The 16052-nt window shown below is 37.9% G+C and overlaps 1 protein-coding gene across 2 annotated transcripts in view; it reads right to left on the bottom strand.

The window, feature by feature from the left end:
* DNAJC3 (DnaJ (Hsp40) homolog, subfamily C, member 3) overlaps positions 1–16052 on the bottom strand; it is an 83761-nt gene that overhangs the window by 28158 nt on the left and 39551 nt on the right. For both annotated transcript variants that reach the window (XM_012647358.1, XM_012647359.1), the window contains exons 5-7: positions 4054–4206; positions 2374–2555; positions 1770–1889 (exon numbers count right to left, since the gene is read on the bottom strand). In XM_012647358.1, coding sequence (XP_012502812.1) covers positions 1770–1889; positions 2374–2555; positions 4054–4206 — 455 coding nt within the window. The remainder of the gene's footprint in view (positions 1–1769; positions 1890–2373; positions 2556–4053; positions 4207–16052) is intronic.

Here is a 16052-nt window from a genome sequence, read left to right as displayed (position 1 = left end):
ACCACTCAGCCATAAAGTAACAAAGAAAATTACCAGAGACGGACAATATAGAATGATAAGGGTTAATCCACCAATCAACCATATAGCAATCCCAAATGTGTATACACCAAACAACAGAGCAGTTAAGAGGATAAAATGATAAGCTAATTGAGTAGGAGAAAACATCTGCAAACCACATATCTGACAAAGGACAAGTATGTAGAAAATCTAAAGAACTCTCAAAACTCAACAGTAAAAAAGCAAACAATTTAATTAGAACATGGGCAAAAGACATGAAGAAACATTTCACCAAAGAAGATATACAGCTGGCATATAAGCACATGAAAAGATGTTCTTCATTAGCCGTTAGGAAAAGTTAATTAAAACTACAATGAGATATCAAAACACATCTATCACAATGGCTAAAATTAAAAAATTCTAACAATACCAACTGCTGTCAAGGATATGCAAAAACTGGATCACTCATACATTACTGGTGGGAATGTAAAATGGTACAGCCACTCTGCAAATCAGTTTGGCAATTTCTTATAAACTAACCCTGGCAACTACCATACAGCCCAGCAACTGCATTCCTGGCATTTATCCCAGAGAAATGAAGACTTATTTTCAAAGAATCGTACGTGAAAGCAGCATTATTCATAATAACCAAAAACTGGAAATAGCCCGGATGTCCTTCAATGGGTGAATGGTTAAACAAACTACGGTAGAGCCATACTCTGGAAACTACTCAGTGGTAAACAGGAAGTAAATACTGATATACACAACAATCTGGATGAATCTCCAGAGAATTATGCTAAGAGAAAAAAAGCCAATCCCAAAAGTTTACATATTATACGATTCCATTTATATAACATTCTTGAAATGACAAAATTTTAGAAACAGAGAACAGATTAGTGGTTGCCAGAAACTAAGAAAGGGGTAGGGACAGGAGGGAAGTAGGTGTGGCTATAAAAGGGTAACACGAGAGGTCCTTGTGGTGATGGAATTATTCTGTATCTTGACTATACTAATGTCGATATCCTGATTGAAATATTGTAGTATAGTTTTGCAACATGTTGAGAGGAAATTGGGTAAAGCATTCCCATGATGGCAACTTAAAAAGGTTATCAGGAGGAGGGGACTCAGAGCCTACCTCCTACTAGGCAATATTGTGTGCAACACCCTCTCTACTCTCTTCAACCTTCATGCCCCAGCCTACAAACCCCCTAAAAACATCACTCACACAGACACAACATCTTACTCTGCCAACTCCTACTTATTCTTTAAGATCGGGATTTAAGTATCTATCACATTCTCCAAAAAGCTTCTCCTTTTTTACTTCACCATCCTGGCTTGGATTAAATACCCCTCTTTGGTACTCCCATTATACTCTGTACATCCTATCACTTTGGTATCACATTATCTTTTAGTATTAGTTTATATGTCTGTCTCCCACACTAAGCTATAAACTTCTTAAAACAAAAACTATTGTCAAATTCATTTCTGTGCCCTCTGTACACAGCTTAGTGCCTGATACAAGAGATACTAAATAAATGTTTGGTGTAAGATAAATAAATCATCTGTGAAGGATACTATGAAGTTACAAACATTTAAACACTTCCTTAATCCAAAAATATATAATTCTGGAGTTTTGCTAAGACCCAGGACTATCTAGAATACCCTACCCTCCGTGGCTAAGGAGCAAAAGAGCAAGAAGTTCAGTTGTTCATTTGTGCCCACAACCAGACACAGAAGGACAGGAGGGATGGTCAGGACAAGCACATTCTTACCTGCCATCTCTGATGAGCTCTTCAGCTGATTCAATCAGCTTATTAAGCTTCTTTACTTGTTTATAGTGTGCAAAACACCTTTTATGATCCTGGTCAAGTTTAAGACATTCACGAACTTCACTGTTTATGTATTTAAAAAAAGGAAAATACCCCAGGTCAAACTAATCAATGAGTAGTTTTCCATATTAAATACAGAAATCACAATAAAAGTATTTTTTGTTTGTAACAATTAAACAAGACATACTGGGACTTAATAATTTACTATATACACTTTTATGTATGACACTGTACTATGCACACATTTATTAATTCAAATTAAAATGACTTATGTAGAGTTATACATTAAACACTCCATTTTGTTTCTGCAAATATTAACAGCTACCCTGTTTATTTTCATAAACAGCTTCGTGAAAATAAACTATGCGGAATTAGAATAACTTGGGGATAAAGGGAGATAACACAAAATATACAAAAATATAGAATACAAAAACAACCTTAACCACAATAATTTTATTAATTTAATGTTAAAATTTTAAAAGATGGGGTTATTATCTTACTGCCAACAGTAAAACAAAGATCAGATGTGTATGTCACTAGAACTGACCTGAGGGACAGTTCATGGTCTCCTAGTTGGTAGTACAGTGTGCTGATTTTATAAAATGCCTCAGTATTATCATTCTTCAATTTTGATGCAGCTTTTAAGTCACTTATAGCTTTCCTAGGTTCCCCTTCTTTTATAAAACATTCAGCCCGAAGTTCTCGTAGTTCTGCATCCCAAACACAAACCTTGAGAAACAAAAGAACTAGACTTTAAGAAACAAACAATAAATTACGCACATTCATTGTTGTATCCCACGTATTTTTATCTACATAATTATCAACATAAAACATCCTCAATTAATGTGATGACATATAGTGTAAATAGTATTTAAATGTCTGATACAATTTAAATGTGACAAAAATGTTGTGGCAAAATAATTTCTCAAAGGGTATCTTAAATAAATATTAATGGGGAAAGAGATATATATATAACAAGGTCCTTTTCCTATCTGCTTCAATTACATAATTCCAAAATGTTGAAAGTAAGAAAACACACCATTTACTATTACAGGGTTGTTTCCAGTGAAGCACATTTGAAGAGAATATTCTATTATCAGATTTTTGTGCTTAATCTACAATTCTAATTTCTAGTCAAAAATAAAATCCAGGCTCTAAATTAGCAAAATATTTTAATTCTACTAATAACTAAATGAAATTCTTTTATAAAATGTCACTTCCTTGAAATTAAATCCTCAAATCAAAAAAAGAAAGAAAAGAAAAAAACAATGTGAGAAGTAAGGAGGCTGAGGCTTCATCATTTCTATTTTATCAAAAAAAAAAGTCCACAAGTTTTAGGAAACACACTAGTATTCTTCAAAATATAAACCCAAAAGCTCACCAATAAGGCCTATGGAAATATCTTTACACAGTTCTTAGAGCTGTTCTAAAGTCATATCAACTTTTCACATTCACAAAGATGGCAAAATCGACATTATACACAAATTAAATATGGACAATAAGCTAGATCAAAATAGCCTACTACTGGAAGGCAAAAATTAAAACTTTATATTTCCTTAATAAAGTATTAACAATTTAGTAAAACATGAATTCCACTGGACTATATTGCGATATCCTCTGTAAAATTATCAAAGAAATGTCTATTCTATAAATATCAAGTTTACTGCCAAAATTAATTGAAATTGTATATCAAAGCTCTATGAAGTCATAAATAAATATGAATTATGGCTGCTTCCATTTGAATATTTTAGTAGACTTTCTTCTTAAATCATTTGTCATTAAATCCTTCAGAGGCAAGGAAACCTAGATTTAGAACCCTCTGGATCCTATCAACTCTTTATTTGCCTTCTTCCCTAGAAACTTTTCACTCTAAACACTCCTCTTTCCTCTCAAACATCATTTTTCCTTCTTCTTCAACCAACTCTTTCATCTTTCATCCTGTTATATAACCACTAGAGTTTCTTCCCAAAAAAATATAAAATCAAACCAAAACAGCAAAGCACTGTATAAAAATATGTAACTCTCACTCCATAGCACATTCAGTACATTTATTGAAAACTTCAGTCCAAATTTTGTTCTATATAAACACAATCACTCCAAGGACCAATATGATTTTATTTTGTCTAGATTTTTTGCGGTATATAACACATCATAGCGTATAAACATGCCTCACAGTAAAAAGTAGTTAATTGTTAGGCTGGTCAGCTGCAGTATCTCAGAAACTTACCTCTAAAATCTTATCAAGGAAGGTTATAGCAGCAGTATAATCTGCACTTTCAAAAGCATGAAGTGCTTGTGAACGCAAACGTTGCATTTCATCAGATTTTATGAGTTGAGACTGGGCTTCCTTTTCTTCATTTTCACTTGGATTAGATTTGAGCTATAAGAATAATAAAAAATTAAATTAAGCAGTATTTTCAATCTCTTAAATCTAATACCCGTAATATACACAAACATCCAACCATTCCAAATACTTAAATTAATTGGGGGAAAAAGAGTGAAGAGACACTGGCAAAACTGGCTTGTCTAATGACTTGCTTCACCATAGGAAGCATCAGTGAAGGCATCTTTATATCCACTGACATGGTCCACAAGAGTGGTGGATCGAGACTCAAAAGACCTGGATCCCCCAAACTTACCAGGAAGCAAATATATCTTGGAATGTGAAAGAGTAGAGAAGAATGGAGTAAGGAAAGCACCTTGCTCACTTTCTTACATATAGTTCTGCAGAATAAATTAATTTGAGGTTTGTTTATTTTGCCTTCTAGTTATATTTCCTTAGTGTTTATTTTTAAGTATAAAATAATTGTATCAAAATAATGAAAAATATAAGGAAACAAAGGAAGGAGGCAGCTTTTTTAGAGGTTATAGAATAAGACTGGACACCAGAGGGGTTAAAGTACAATAGGAAAGGAAGAATTTATGAGGAATATAAGAGAGTAACACCTCACTAAAAGGTTCATGATGTGGTTTTAAGAGATCTGCACATTGCCTCTTTTTAAAATAACTTTATGAAGGTATAATTTATATACCATAAAATTCACTCATTTCAAGTGTATGATTCTAAGATTTTTTTTAATAAATTTTACCATGTTGTATAATCATCGCCACAGTTTTAGACCATTTCCCCAATAAGATCCCTTGTTTTTGCCTATAGTTCAACCTACTCCCAACACCATGCACATGGACTCTTAACAATTTCTTCCTCCAGATGGAAAAATCTTAAGCTTAATGTCTCAGAAAAACCAGGTGCCTACACTGGCGGAAAGGGGGACGTTTTTAAGATTATGGTTTATATGTAACAATAGTTGAAATCTAGTATTCTTACTAAGATGGGAATTGTAATTGATTGGGTTCCAATTTTGGGTGAGGTACGACAAAGGAAGTTAATTCTAGAAATCTCTCTCATCAATGGGTCAATCATACTCCACCCCCTTTTGATGGCTTCATTTTTAAAATATACTCCCCACTACTCACCTGGTGGGAGAGAACACTCCAAATGAGAAACTCCATGAATATTATTTCTTAGTGAGGGCTCTATATTTGTCCATTTTGTTTTTTTAGAATATTTTAGGTATTCTATTTTGTTTGTTTTAACCCTTGACTTTTGAAGAATAGGTCTCAAAGTATTCGTAGGTAATTAAGAATTGGTAACCTCCGCTCGCTCCAGGGGAGGACTTTCCCTGAATGACTGAATCATCCAGTTTTAAGGGTGTTGCTCTGGAGCCATGGCTTGCTTGTTTATGTTTTATCATCCTTAGGGTGGTCTTGAATATTTCTGATAGACCACACTGGAAAGAGTATTAATGTGTGCGCACTGTCACTTTGCTGAGAACTTATTTCCTATATGTATGGTACTGATCCCTTTGTACAGAATGTATTAGAGACTACCTCTTCTGGATGGACTTTGCATCGTTTTCTCCTAAACTTTAGAGTCTAATTTCTTCCAAACAATTCATCCCTGTTGGAAGGTGAGAGGAGAAGCCCTAAATCTCAAGAGTGAGGATGGAGGGCTCAGGATGTGCTGGGTGTCAGACAAAAGGAATGGGAGAGAGGGAGGGAGCTCAGGTCATTGACGCCTCGTTAGGGCCAGGAAGGAGGTGGGGAAGAGAGAAAGAGGATTCTTCCCAGGAGGCAGAAAAGGAGTCAGAGAGACAAACTAAGGACTTGCTTAGAACCCTGGAGAGTTTCAAAAAGGGTTAAGTGAGATTTGTATTCCTACTATGAGGCTGATGACTCCTCCAGCCGTCCCCTCATGTTCCAGGACATCTGCATGTGGAGAATGACCTGCTGGTACTTCCCTCGCTCCTCCTTTTTTCATGTTTTTGAGATCCCCACTTCTCTTCCTTGGGGCTTTCACATTTCTGACCCTTTCAGCCAAACCTCTTCCTATGACACTATTTTATTTCTTACTTCTCACCATGTACCCTGGTAACTGAGCCTCTGGATAAAAACCTGTAATAGCTATGGGATGGGGGCATGCTGAAAGAGATGACCTGCCCTCTCACATGACTGCACCTCTACTTCTAGAACCTCAAATGAAAACAATGGCTGGCAGGTGTGGTGAGCAGCCTTCTCCTCGCCTTTCTGTAACGCTCTCTCTCCTGGAGTGTGGGCTGGACCTGGGGACTCCTTTTAATGAACAGAATATGACAAAAGTGACTGGATGTTACTTCCTTGATTAGGTCACAAAACACTGTGACTTCCATCTTGCTAGCATTCTCCCTTGCCATCTCACCTGCCTGCTCTGATTAAGCAAGGTGCCATGCTGTGAGATGTTTTATGAGAGGCCCATGTGAGAAGGAGCCAAGGGAACCCTCTGGCCAATGGTCTAACGGCTCACGGCTCACGAGGAACTGAATCCTGTGAACAACCAAGTAAGTTTATGAGCAGATCCTTTACTGGCTGAGCTTTCAGATAATGCTGCAGCCCTATTAACACCTTGAGTGTCGCCTGCGGCCCTGGAACAGAGGACCCAGCTAAGTCACGCCCAATTCCTAACCCCATAAACTGTGAGAAAAAGCTGCTACAGTTGGGTAATTTGTTATCCAGCAACAGACAACTAATATAGTAGGAACACAGGACAGAAGTTGTACCATTTCTCAGTGGCTAGGTTGTAAATATTTCTAAGCAAATTTTGTGCTATTAATGTTTTAAAATAGAGTCTAAATGAAAACTTCACTAATTAGGCTCTAATACTGACTTAATCACTAATGAGCTACATGCTATCTGCATTTTCTTGCCAACAAAAAGGGGATAATAATACTTACACCCTCTAGAGCAGCGGTCCCCAACCTCTTTGGCAGAAGAGACTGGTTTCAAGGAAGACAATTTTTCCACAGACCAAGGGTGGAGGGGTAGGGTGTCATCGGTGGGGACAAGATGTATGGAATAGGAATGGAACTCAAGCAGTGATATGTGGCCCATCTTCTAACGGGTCATGGACCAGTACTTGGCCTCAGCCCAGAGGTTGGAAACCACAGCTCTAGAGTTATCACTGAGAAATTTAAAAGATATTTATGTAACACATGGCAAGTACTCCAAAAAGTGCTAATAAACACCTTAAAAAGATGCTCAACTTATTTCCCATTATGTTATCTATCAGCCAACTTTTTTTTTTTTTTGGAAACAGTGTCTTGCTCTGTCACCAGGGCTGGAGTACACTGATGTCATCATAGCTCACTGCAACCTCAGACTCCTGAGCTCAAGTGATCCTCCTGCATCAGCCTCCCAAGTAGCTGGGACTATATAGGCACACGACACCACACCAAGCTAATTTTTCCATTTTTCGTAGAAGCAGGTATCACTCTTGCTAAGGCTGGTCTTGAACTCCCAGCCTCAAGTGATCCTCCCAGCGTGGCCTCCCAGAGTGCTAGGATTACAGGCATGAGCCGCCTCTCCTAGCCTATCAGCCAATTTAAACTGGGTACCCTCTATTACAGTTACAGCGATTAAGATCCTAGAATAATAGAATTTTAATTTGACTCCTCTGAGGTCAAAATAAAATTAAGACTTTGGCCTAAAATACACGTAACTGCTTATTCCTCGAGAAATTAATGTTTCTAATGCAATTAAACTTAGTTATGGTTTTGGGAATAAGTACCACATATTTAAATTTTTCATTTGATATTATTTGTTATAGAAGAATATGTAATGCTTGAGATATATGCAGCATTCTCCAGCAACTTCCATAATATGCCTTCACATATTCTTTCTGCAGTCTTTGTGAAGGACACTATACAAAAATAATACTAATTTGAATGGTCACAAGAAAAAAACAAAAAGAACAATTTTTAAAAACAATTATATACAAGTGAGGGGATGGGTGATTGAATTAAAGCACTCTAAGATCCTTGTGTTTTGGTTACCTTATTAAGCATACCTGAGGCAATGACTAAGAGTAGAAGACACAGTATGTTTAACAGTGCAGGAAGGACAGACTAAGGAAGGAGAATCTCGATCAACTGGGGACGAGAGAGAGCAGCGGGGAGAGAAGAGTGAACTGACAGAAAAGAAACAGTTGAGTAAACAGAACCCAATAGAAATATATACAAAAGACATAAAGTGGCATTTCTCACACTAACCAAGTGAGCAAAAATTATACTGCCTGTTCACACCAAGTGTTGCTGAAGATGTGTAGCACCTAGAACACATCTATGCTGTTGGTGGGAATATAAATTCACACAGCTACTTAACGGGACAGTGCCAAATTGCTCTGCCCGTTAAAAATACCCATAGCCTTCAAAGTAGCAACCACCCTCTGAGGCCAGATACTCTACAGCAGTGATTCTCAAAGTGTGACCCAGGAAACCCTGGGAGTCCTTCATGCCCTTTCAGGGGTCTGCAGGAATAAAAGCATGTATGGCTAGAAAATAAAGAATCCACTGAAAGGGCAAGATAAACCAATGGACATTATCGTAAAAGAGAATACTAAAAATTCATTGATGAGGTTTCAGAGTCCATGCTGCAACTGACCCCTATGATCATTAGTGGAGTTTTGGTGGAACATCAAAGAACAATGCTCATAATTATCTAAAAATAGTCTTCCTTTTTCAAATGCTTATCTGTGAGGCTGCCACATTATCTTCAATATACTTCAATCAAAACATAAATCACAACAGATGGAATACAGAAGCAAATATAAGAACCAAGTTTTCTTCAATTAAGCCACATATTAAAGAAATTTGCAAAAATGTGAAACAATACCACTCTTAATAATACTAAAATTTTTGTTTTTGAAAATAGTTATTTTTACACAAAAGTTATTTATATTAACATGAATTAACTTAATTAAAATGTATTTCTTAAATTAATTTCCAGTATAGTAAATACTGATAAATCTCCTTGGAGTCCCCAATATTTAACACTCCAATGAGATCCTGAGACCTGTCCTGAGAACTGCTGTCCTAGAGGGACTCAGCACGTACAAGGAAAATGGACAAGGATGTGCACTGAACCTGACACACCGAATGAGCTCAAATATTTAATCCATAAGCAAGCCCTACCAGTAATGAAAGAGGAAAATGTAAGGACATAGCTAATGTCCCCAAATTGTAACACACAAAAAAGTTATCTTCAAAATTCCAAAAGACTCTTGTTTCATCAGTTTTTGTTTTGTTTTTTTGAGACAGAGTCTTGCTTTGTCACCCCAGCTAGAGTGCAGTAGCATCATCATAGCTCACAGCAACCTCAAACTCCTAGGCTCAAGTGATACTCCTGCCTCAGCCTCCCAAGCAGCTGGGATTACACGTGCGTGTCACTGTGCCCAGCTAATTTTTCTATTTCTAGTAGAGATAAAGTCTAGCTCTTGCTGGGGCTGGTCTTGAACACCTCAGCTCAAGCAATCTTCCCACCTTGGCCTCCCAGAGTGCAAGGATTACAGGTGTGAGCCACTACGCCTGGCCATCAGACAGTTTTTAATCAAACCAACCTGTTATCTCAAGTCCCATCTCCTCCAAGTTTCTGGAGGAATCACCTTTCCTCTAAATGTTTAAATCACTTTAAGAACCTCTTAAAATTGAAAGTAACCTAAGAAATCATCTTGCCCAATCTACTTTCGTTTTATTTATTTATATTTTTGAGACAGGGTCTCACTCTTTTGCCCAGGCTGGAGTACAGTGGCAGTGATCATAGCTCAAGCTATCTTGTCTCAGCTTCCCAAGTTGCTGGGACTACAGGTGTATGCCACCACACCCAATCGTATTTTAAATTTTTTGTACAGACAGGGTCTATGTTACTCAGGCTGGTCTCAAGCTCTTGGCCTCAAGCAATCCTCCCACCTCAGCCTCTCGAAGTGCTGGGATTACAGGTGCAAACCACTGTGCCCGGTCAATTCTCACTTTATAAATAAAAATACTGAGTCTCACAGATGGTAAGCAACTTGCCCCTTGCCCAGCATCACACAGTTAATCAAGAGAAAAACTGAGGTCTCCCAACTGTGGCACTTAATCTTATCCTGTTACCTAGAGAGCTTCTATGTCAACATTTTACAAGTTTCTCTGTACTGTTAAATCTTGCACATGTTTAGGACTCATCTTCTCCAAAAAATGTAAACTGCTAATGAGCAGGACATATGAATGTCTACTTTGCATACCTACCAGAGGTGCTTTCTATTTTTCCTTTTCATTTAATACTAAGTATATTACCCATGAGCTATGTTTTACTGCCTCCAGTTTACAGATAAAGAAATTAAGTGATTATATAACTTGCTGTAAAAGTCTTCCTTAAACTAAAACTAAGGTCTCCATCTCTAAAGTCTATGCTTTAGATGATGATGATGAAGATGATCACGATAGCAGAAAGCATTTATTGAGAGCTTTCTATGCTCCAGGCACTACTCAAAACTAAACCTAAAATCCTAAAAGGGCAGATTGGATTACCTCCATTTTACACAGGAGGAGATCATGGCTCAAAGTCATTTCTAAAGCCTACATTCTTTTTTTTTAATTTCAGAATATTACAGGGGTACAAATGTCTAGGTTACATATATTGCCTTTGCCCTGCCTGAGTGAGAGCTACAAGCATGCCCATCCCCCAGACAGTGTGTATCACACCCATTAGGTGTTAATATACCCATCCCCTCCTCCCCCTCCACCTCCCTGACACTTGATGAATGTTACTACCATATGTACACGTTTAAGTATTGATCAATTAGTACCAATTTGATGGTGACTGCATGTGGTGCTTGTTTTTCCATTCTTGTGATACTTCACTTAGTAGAATGGGCTCCAGCTCCATCTAGGATAATACAACAGGTGCTAGTCCACCATCGTTTTTTGTGCAGAGCCTACATTCTTAATGATTCCCTCTTATGTGTACTTCCAACATCAGGCATGCAACTACCTACTTGTCATCTCCACTGGGACCTCTAAATACCATCTCAGCAACAGGGCCAATGTGGAATTCCATCCCCTGCCTCCAACCCATTGTTCCCCTCCCCCATCACTCTTTTCAATAAATGGCTCTACTTTATTACTTAAGCCAAATCTTAGGGGTCATGATAGATCCCTCTTTCCCTTATGTAATAGTCTGACTCCCTTTTACTGCTGGCATCTTTTAAGCCTTACCTCTCCCTCTTCCCCTCTGGCCCCACAGCTGAGCAAGCTGGTAAGAAAGCATACTTCAATCTCTCTCTCAAAAAGGATGAATCTTAAAATTGATGGAGTCTTACCATCAGCTAGTCGGCATGACTGTACCTACACAAGAGTGGTCTAGCACACTTCAGTTGTGTTATGGGCATTGTTGGTACTACAAATAATGAGTTTAACTGCCACTCAAAATCTTCAAGAAGTTAATGTATGAAGAAAAGCAAAGAAGAGAACAGTGTGATGTAACAAAAATGTATATCTAAGTCTCAAATCGCTCTTTCTATAACTATAAATTTAAAATATTAAGTTAAAAGAAGGCATTATTTAATTGACAGTATTTATTCTTTCAGTAGTACATAAAATAATGGTGTGTCTTACAAGGATGGCTCCTTACATTTAGTGAATTACAGCATATGGTCCAGCATTATATCTGATTCAATGAAAACCAGAACAGTTGTCTGACTCATGGCACAAAGTGCTATCTTTTATAACCTAATTTATTACATGCCTTTAAAGATGTACTATTCCCTTTTCATTCAAGTTCACAATACTTTGAGTATTTTAAAAAAACCTTGGTTATTTCTGAGTTAGTTATCTTGAAACAACATAATCATCCTTTCTGCATTAAAAGATTAAAGATGGGAAAAAATGCCTACAGTTATGCTGATATATAATAGATTTATGTTAATTTCAATTGTTTACAATTGATACAGATCCACAAACTACCAGTGGAAGTTTATCAAATATCATACCAGAAGTTTATACTTGTTTTAAAAATTAAATTGCAGTTGGCACTGGTATTTACCTATACATGGTTTCTCACCACAATCAAAATGCAGGTTTCGCCAGGCGCGGTGGCTCATGCCTGTAATCCTAGCACTCTGGGAGGCCGAGGCGGGTGGATCGCTCAAGGTCAGGAGTTCGAGACCAGCCTGAGCAAGAGCGAGACCCCATCTCTACTAAAAATAGTTAGCAGGGCATGGTGGTGCATGCCTGTAGTCCCAGCTACTCAGGAGGCTGAGGCAGGAGGATCGCTTGAGCCGAGGAGTTTGAGGTTGCTGTGAGCTAGGCTGATGCCACGGCACTCTAGCCAGGGCGACAGAGCCAGACTATGTCCCCAAAACAAAAACAACAACAACAAAAAAACGCAGGTTTCTAGCTTTGTCAAAATAAAAAATAAAGAAACATGAAATGAACATTTAACTTGACCTTTTTTTATGTGCAGATCTCATGAAACATTGCCTAAATTTAAATATTTTCCACATAAGCCCAAAGCATGGATAGCAAAAATACATAAAACACTGAAGACCAAGAATAGATTAGTTTAAACTGTATTTAGTAAAGTATGTTAGATTTGGGATAAAAAGGAAGAATTCACAGATTACAAATTATTAAATGAGTTGCTGAAAATCAGGAAGTTTTTATAGGAATAAGAGTCATATTTCTTCTACCCTCTCCTCCCCCCTAATAATTTCTCTCTGGGGCTCCCTATCTCAAGGAATAGCATGGACAATCTGAACAATCCAGAAACCTGGGCATCATACTTAATTCCTTCTTCTCTCTCACCCCAGTCAATGCATCTCTCTTGATCCATCTCCTAAATGTCTACCTGTTGCTCTCAATCCTCATCTACACTAGCCTACTTTTTGGCCTCCATAAGGTTACCCTTGGATTATTTATTTGCTGTAACAGCCTCATTAGCAGACTCTCTTCTACCCTAGTCTTCTTCCAATCTACTTTCCAGAGCAGCCAGTCAATCTTACTGTAGCAAATAACTGTTTATAACACTCCCAAAATAAACTTTCAATGGCTATAAAGAACCAACTGCTGGCACTGCATAATGTCCTCTTTGCAATCAAGACCCTGCTAACCTGTCCAGTATTCTCATACTCCAGTCTTATTGAAGTGATCATTCATTTCCTAAGGTGCTCTCTTGCCTCCGGCTTTTACACAGGCTCTCACTGTTGCCCCGATAGTCCTACTATCCATATTGCTAACACTGATGCATCCTTTTAAGATTCAGATTCAAGCACATAACCTCCTTTAGGAAAGCTCTTCTTCAGACCCCCCAATCTCAGCTAAATTAAGTGACTCTTCCATACATTCGCAGAGGACCCAATCATAGCATTTATCATATGATATCTTATTTGCCTGATTAATTCTTATCTTAGTATCATCTCTTGGAAGGGAAAGACTAGGTTCCTGGCAAACAACGTGCACTCCAACACTTGTTGAACTAACACATGATCTCAGATCCTATTCAGGACTGGGAGAGCCAGTATGGACCTTAGGTTGTTCTTGTACACAGGTGACCCTCACTACAGCTGAGTAATCCATATACAGTACATAACAAAGGATGAGATTCTCATTGTGGCCCAAAAAAAGATTAAGCCTATTCAAACTTTTGTTCTATTACCTAAAATGTAGCTGAACATATCTCCCTGGTTGTATATAGTACTATATTAGTAAGATGAAATCTTTAGTACATTTTATAGGCTGGTAAATGATCTTAACACAAAAAGCTCACTTAATTAAGAATATATAAAACAACCAAACTATTACATATCATTTATATTGACAAACCTTCAAAAATTAAAATATAAGAATTCTTTCACTGGTAAAGACAAAATGTAACCATAACATAAAATCGATTTTTCAAAGTAGACCCAGAAATCATTCATTTTATGGTATCAACAATAAAGGTAGGATTATGCCAGCTATTCAACCTCTGTGCTTCACAATGAGGAAAACGAGGTCCTTAATATCAGTTAAAATCACTTCCGAAAAATAAAATACATATGCATTTTTAACAACTGTAAAAAATATGTACAGTATCTGTACATTAAATTCCAAACTGCTGATAAAAGAAATCAAAGGAGTCCTAAATAAATGAAGAGACATACTATGATCATGGATTGGAAGAATCAATAAAGATGTCAATTCTTCTGAAATTAATCTATAAGTTTATAGCAACTCCTATCAAAATATCTGCAAGACTTTTTACAAACATAGATAAGTTATTCCAAAATTTATATGAAAAGGTACACGTCCTAAAATATCTAAAACAATCTTGACAGAGAAGAATAGAAGTGGGGAAAAATCACTTTACCCAAGACTAAAGCTTACTATTGTTAAATAAGGTGGCCATGAACCTGAGGTTGTCTCCATACTTTCGGACCCTACTTAATGAACTACAACCTAACTTAGTAAGTAAACAAACTGAAAACCTAACTTTAGAATATAATAAATAGCCAAGTCTCAGCCAGTCATAAGCAGCCAAACTTCAGCCAATCACAGGCAGCCAACTGATCAGACCATGTCCAAATAAGGCAAAGAGAGAGCTGTAACCAATCAAGCTGTTTTTGTACCTCTTTTTTGTTTTCTGTCTCTAAATACTCACTGCTCACACTGTGGAGCCCAGCTCTCTGAATGTTTTCTGGTCCTGAATACTGTCGAGATTCATCAGTCATTCTTTGCTCAAATAAACTCTGCTAAATTTAAATTGTCAAAGTTTTTCTTTTAATATTATCTAGTTATAGTAATCAAGAGAATGCAGGAATGGCAAAGAAACAGACACATATATCAATGGAACAGAAAAGAGAACCCAGAAATAGACCCATACAAGTACAGCCAATTGATTTTTGAAAAAGGTGGATAAGCAATTCAGTAAAAGAAAGAAAGCCTTTTCAAAAGAAGGTGCTGGAGCAAAGAGATATCCAAAGGCAAAACAAATGAACTTTGACCTAAACCTCACACATTATACAAAAATTAACTCAAAACAGATCATGGACTTCAACATAAAACTTTCAGAGCATAGGAGAAAAGCTTTAGAACCTATGGCTTGGTGAATAGTTCTTGGACAAGACACCAAAAGCACAGTCCATAAAAGTAAAAAGAAATTGAATAAATTGAACTGCATCAAAATTAAAGAGTGAGGAGGGGTTCAAGATGGTTGACTAGAGGCATAAGGCAGTCGCCTCCTCCACAAAGAACCAAAACAGCAAGTATTTAATCACACTTTGAATAGATCATCTAAGAGAAAACACTGAAATTTAAAAAAGAAGTGACAGGAAATACCTAAGGGAAGGAGAGGGAAGTGAGGCTTGGCCAGGATTGGCTGGGAGCCCAGAAAGGGGAAAGGGTAAGTGAGAGACCCTTAGTGGTCTACATTCCCACGATGGACTTCTCCAATCCTGGCCACAGGAAAGGCCCTAGACCCTTGTGGGCCCTGACACTAACATAGGGAGCTGCCTAGAGAGTGTACAATGGCATTTCTCCAGAGAGGGAGCTCATGCTAGGTCCCACACACACACCTTCCCACCCCTCAGTACTAAGCAGCTACAGCACTGTGCCATTTTGAGAGCCCAGCCCCCACCAGCCTGAATCCTGCTCTGGGGCCCAATACCCCTTGCATCTCCACATCCCTGGAGCCCCACTGACATCCCCCATCATGGCTGCTGCCACAGGTAACTGCAGCCACTGCCAAGCTAACTGCTGCCACCAAAGCCAAAGCACAAGCCACGGGCAGTGACCCCCTCACCCCACGCAGTGGGGACTCTGTGCATTTAAAAGTGCTCCGAGTGGCCGGGCGCGGTGGCTCACGCCTGTATTCCTAGCTCTCTGGGAGGCCGAGGCGGGC

Source organism: Propithecus coquereli, unplaced genomic scaffold (genome assembly GCF_000956105.1).
Source record: "Propithecus coquereli isolate 6110/MARCELLA unplaced genomic scaffold, Pcoq_1.0 Scaffold262, whole genome shotgun sequence".
Taxonomy (NCBI): domain Eukaryota; kingdom Metazoa; phylum Chordata; class Mammalia; order Primates; family Indriidae; genus Propithecus; species Propithecus coquereli.
This window is presented reverse-complemented; position numbering and strand designations above follow the sequence as displayed.